Here is a 4,851-nt window from a genome sequence, read left to right as displayed (position 1 = left end):
ATCACCATTAAAGATCATCAAACTTTTTCTCGCTCTCCTTTCCTCTTCTCCTTCAGAAACACACACATCATATAGACAGGAAAAAAAAAATCGGAGAAAATATAGAAATACTTGGAAGAATTAATAATAAGGATTAATTATGGCGAGAGTAGGGTTTGTGGGAGTTTTGTCGTTTGTGGCTTTGTGTTTGATTTTGGGGTTAGAGAGATCAGAGGGTGTGGTTCATTCAGTGGGAGATTCCACAGGTTGGGGATCTCCGCCGAACTCTGATTTCTACGATGATTGGGCTGATAGGCGAATCTTCAGAGTCGGAGACCAATTGTGTGAGTATTTATGTTCTTCCTTAATTTTTATAAATGACTCTGGTTTTATTGCCAAATCATGTATAATTATAATTTTAATTTGTTGGTATGGTTCCTCAATTATTCATTGATTTTGATGGTTAGTTATGGGGGTTTTTTTTTTCATAGATAATTTTCGGTTTGTTATTCTCAGGTGGATTTCATTCCGTTACTAATTTTTTTTCCCCTGGGGAAGGGGTTTTTATTTAATTCGCATCTTTTTTTTTTCCTCTTTAATTTACTAATTTTATAATTCGTTAAAGTTGTCAAATATATTTCATGTTTAAAATTGATGTCTCTCACTTTTTAATTTTTATTTTTTAATTGTTATCATTGCTCGTATGATCAATAAAGTAAAATTTTGTAATATAGTTTAATAGTCGCATAAACTTTAATTCATTGATCCATTTTCATTTTATCAGTAATAATTTATAATGCCCAACTAAATTGATTCCCCCTTGCCCATGGGAATAAAGTTGCTTTCTTTGCTCGGAAGAATAAAGTTGATTTTCCTTTCATTATGACATAATACCCTGATTTTTATAAAAGTTTGCAATCATACCCTTCTTATATAGTTTGTATTAGACCCTTAACTCATATAAAATATAACCTAAAGCCTCTATTAAAAGAAGAAGAAAAAATGTTTGTGACTGACTCACCCTGCATGTGGTGTGCTGAAGATTTATGAATAACTCTAATGACATTAGAAGTAGTTAAATGACTATATTCAATTAAAATTTTAATCAAATTTATTGAAATATTAAAAATAGTCTAATATGAACTATTTTCTTAGTTATTAGATAGCTGGGCTAGAATTTTAACGTACAGATTGACCAATTCTTTAACACATCATTTTTTTTTAATTTTATTTATCGGTCTATTAGATATATAGTTATATTTACAGTTTCTCATTACTATATAACCAACGTTTCGTAAATCTTAGATAAATAGTCATCTTCACATATTTACACGTATAAATTGACGTAAATACCTCACCGTTTTATTCCAATTAAAGGACAAACCAGTTAATTGGCTAGTTACCTAATTTTTTTTTGTTTATTTATTTATTTCAGCGTTTAGCTGGACCGGTACTCAAAACGTCGCGGAGGTAAACGAGCAACAACACGATGACTGCGTAAAAGTCACCGAGGGCGTGATGGCCACTAGCCCCGCCGTGTACAATCTCACCGGCGTTGGAAAACGGTACTTCATTACCACCATCGGAAACCAATGCAATTTGGGACAAGAGTTGGAGATCGAGATCCTCCCCGCCGTCGCTCCCACCACGCCTCCACGTGCCACGTCACCACCTCCTTCGACCGGGACTCCGGTCCCGACCCCGACCCCGGCTTCAAGGGGAACCGTTCATATCGTCGGAGATGCTTTGGGTTGGGGAGTTCCGTCCACTTCAGACTTCTATGATGATTGGGAGGAGAGACAAATCTTCAGGGTTGGAGACCAATTGGGTGAGCATATACTATTCTACTATTTTAATATTATTAAAAATTACAATTTATTACTTTTATTTGAAAAAAAAAAAAAATTAGAAGTATAATAAAATAGTCGTGTCGATGAACAAACTCTTTAGACAAACATTCCTGAATTTCATATTTTATTTAGTGTCAAGTTTGAATGCGGTCAATTTTGAGAAACCTTATATTTACTATTTTCCAAAACCTTATATTTCAAATCCTAGATTGTTACTGCCTAGTCTTTTTTTAGAAGTTTTAACTATTTTGAAATCAAATTTATATAAATAAGAAAAAAAAATATAGAAAGAAAGAATGATTTGTTTGGCCCATCTATCTTATTTCTTCCCTCAAAAGTTGGCCCATCTCCCTTAATTTTATATAATTGCACACTTGTAAGCATCATAATAATATATCTTAATTTAATTAGAGTGACAAGAGTACTACATCTATCACCCAATACAAGTAAATGAGTTCGAGTCCAATTGAAATATAATAATTATTAGGATTAATTTCTTTTGATCTTTCAATTTAAAGCCTCTCCATATCCCCTAATGGAAAGTTGGCTCATCTCCCCTAATTTTACATAATTGAAGACTCGTAGGTATACTAAAAATATGCAAATTGAATTCGAGTCACGCTGAAATCAAAAACATGTGTTGATAAATTTACCTTCCAATCTCAGTGTTCAACTGGAACGGGTCCGAGAACGTTGCGGAGGTGACCGAGCAACAACACGACGACTGCATGAAAGTGACGGGCAACGTAATGACGACTAGCCCAGCGGTGTTCAACCTCACGGCCACGGGCAAGCGCTACTTCATCTCCACCATCGGCAACAATTGCAACATCGGGCAAGAGTTGGAAATCGAGATCCACCCGGCCCTCGCGGGCCCCACCACTCCTTCTCCGCCCGCCGCCACCACGCCGGCGCCGCCCACCTCGACCGGACCTCCGTCCACCACTCACACCGTCGGAGACGCCACCGGCTGGACTCTCCCCGCCCTCACCGACTTCTACGACGATTGGGCCGACAGGCAGGTCTTCATGGTTGGAGACAAATTATGTGAGTATTTTTTTTATTATTATTGATTTATTGCAATTCATGCCTAAACAATCTTATGTGCCCATAATTAGGTGGGGGCCATGTAGGGAGATGGGTCTTATTATTATGCTCTAGAGATCTAACCATTACAAATTATACATGTTTCAATTGATTTATTGTTAATTCAATAACCAATTCATGCCTAAACAATCTTATGGGCCCATAATTAGGTGGGGGCCATCTAGGGAGATGGGTCTTATTATTATGCTCTATAGATCTAACCATTACAAATTATACATGTTTCAATTGATTTATTGTTAATTCAATAACCAATTCATGCCTAAACAATCTTATGGGCCCATAATTAGGCGGAATCTAGGGGAAATGGGTCTTGGTATGTTCTAGGGATCTTATCATTAAAAATCATGCATATCAATAAATTTCAAATTTTGCACTAAAATCTTTTAGTCATGTAAGTTAACTATTCTCAATCTTCCTTTGGAAAGAATTGCTCCATAGGACTCACCCTTTATTCTCAATTTTGTTAATTAATATTTTTTTTCTTTAATTTCAGCGTTCAACTGGACCGGGAACGAAAACGTTGTTGAGGTAAACGAGAACCAACACGACGACTGCATCAAAGTGACGAACGGCGTGAAGACCGCTAGCCCGGCCGTGTACGAGCTCACGACTATCGGCAAACGCTACTTCATTTCCACCATCGGAAACAATTGCAACCGCGGCCAAGAGTTGGAAATCGAGGTCATTGCCGCTCCCCCGTCCACCGGGACCCCGACCACGCCGATGGCCTCGCCTCCGTCGTCGAACCCGGGCCCGTCTGGATCACCAATGGGCCCATCTGGATCACCTATGGGCCCATCTGGATCACCCATGGGCCCGTCTGGATCGACTACCCCGGGATCCGTCCCGTCTGGGTCGTCCACTTCAGGCCCAGGCACGTCTACCCCAAGCGCGTCGGCTTCTTTCGGCCCGATGGCTGTCCTATCGGCGGCAATGTCTACCTTAGTATTTGCTTACTTGGGTTAGAGTTGTGCTTCTATATATAGATAAATAGGGTACACGGTTGGTTTTTCTTATAATTTGGTAGTCTCTTTGTTTGTTTGTGTGATATTGTACTTTATTTTTTGGGATTCTTGGATTTCTTCTTGGTGTTTTGTGGCCGTTTGAATAAAGATATTTGTTGTATTTTGATTTGTATGTACTTATTATATGTGTATAAATGAATAATGAGAATAAAATTGAATCGTGATTCTTGCGGAGCTGTTTTTATATATAGGGTAATGGTTTTTATGTCTATGATAAATTAGGGGTTTCTTCTATTATTTTATTGATGTTACTTGAGACGATTAGGTTATGGCGCATGGCGTAACGGTCCCTCTAGTTGAAGCTTGATCAAGTCAATTTTATATGAGACGTTGACCTGACTAAATCAAAAACTTAATAAATTAGACTATGGGTTATACTTTATATGATTAATTAGGGATTTCTTCTATTATTTTATTGATGTTAAGACCACAGGGTTACGGCTCACGCTCCTCTAGTTTGAACTTGATTATTTCAATTTTAAATAAACAGTTGATTACGTTAATTTAAAACTTGATTAGTTTTTCTCTCTCTTTTCTACCTAGCCATTGTTAAAAAAAATTCATTTTTGTTTACTCATGTCCGGCTCAAGAAAATAATTTTCCAAATTTGTAAAAACATAGTTCATTTTGCAAAATCCAGACCAAATCTCACTTCTTATTTCAGCTTTTTTTTAAGCAACCTACTCCCTGTTTTGTAAAACTTTGATCAGATTTCTTGGCCGAAGCTTTTGACTACGAAAAATGTCTCTGTATTAAAGAAATTGTAAAAATTGCATCGTTTTAGTTTGGGCATGGAAAGAAAACCAAGGTCTTTGATGACACGAGATTAAGCCTCTTTTTTCTTATAGTTTCAAAATTTGTTGGTAATGGCTTGCAAGGAGCCATGATTA

General features: G+C 37.2%; 1 protein-coding gene across 1 annotated transcript; it reads left to right on the top strand.

Moving 5' to 3' along the window:
* On the top strand, nucleotides 1-4,135 carry LOC149397925 (uncharacterized). The gene is made up of 4 exons (XM_089614752.1): nucleotides 1-323; nucleotides 1,415-1,807; nucleotides 2,496-2,876; nucleotides 3,430-4,135. Exons 1-4 carry the CDS (start codon nucleotides 140-142, stop codon nucleotides 3,900-3,902), a joined length of 1,431 nt encoding a protein of 476 aa, XP_089470878.1. The 5' UTR covers nucleotides 1-139; the 3' UTR covers nucleotides 3,903-4,135.
* Nucleotides 4,136-4,851: the final 716 nt, after the last annotated feature.

This window comes from Urtica dioica, chromosome 5 (genome assembly GCF_054948205.1).
Source record: "Urtica dioica subsp. dioica isolate 48M chromosome 5, U.dioica_male_clone48M_v1_H2, whole genome shotgun sequence".
Classification (NCBI taxonomy): Eukaryota; Viridiplantae; Streptophyta; class Magnoliopsida; order Rosales; family Urticaceae; genus Urtica; species Urtica dioica.
The sequence above is the reverse complement of the archived record's forward strand: the minus strand, read 5'-3'. Positions and strand labels throughout refer to the sequence as shown.

Bases quoted from the DNA above. Each gene is read 5' to 3' on its own strand.
- LOC149397925 (XM_089614752.1), top strand. From the start codon at position 140: ATGGCGAGAGTAGGGTTTGTGGGAGTTTTGTCGTTTGTGGCTTTGTGT. The intron at 324-1,414 runs GTGAGTATTTAT...TATTTATTTCAG, and splicing joins CAGAGTCGGAGACCAATTGT to CGTTTAGCTGGACCGGTACT. The intron at 1,808-2,495 runs GTGAGCATATAC...TTCCAATCTCAG, and splicing joins CAGGGTTGGAGACCAATTGG to TGTTCAACTGGAACGGGTCC.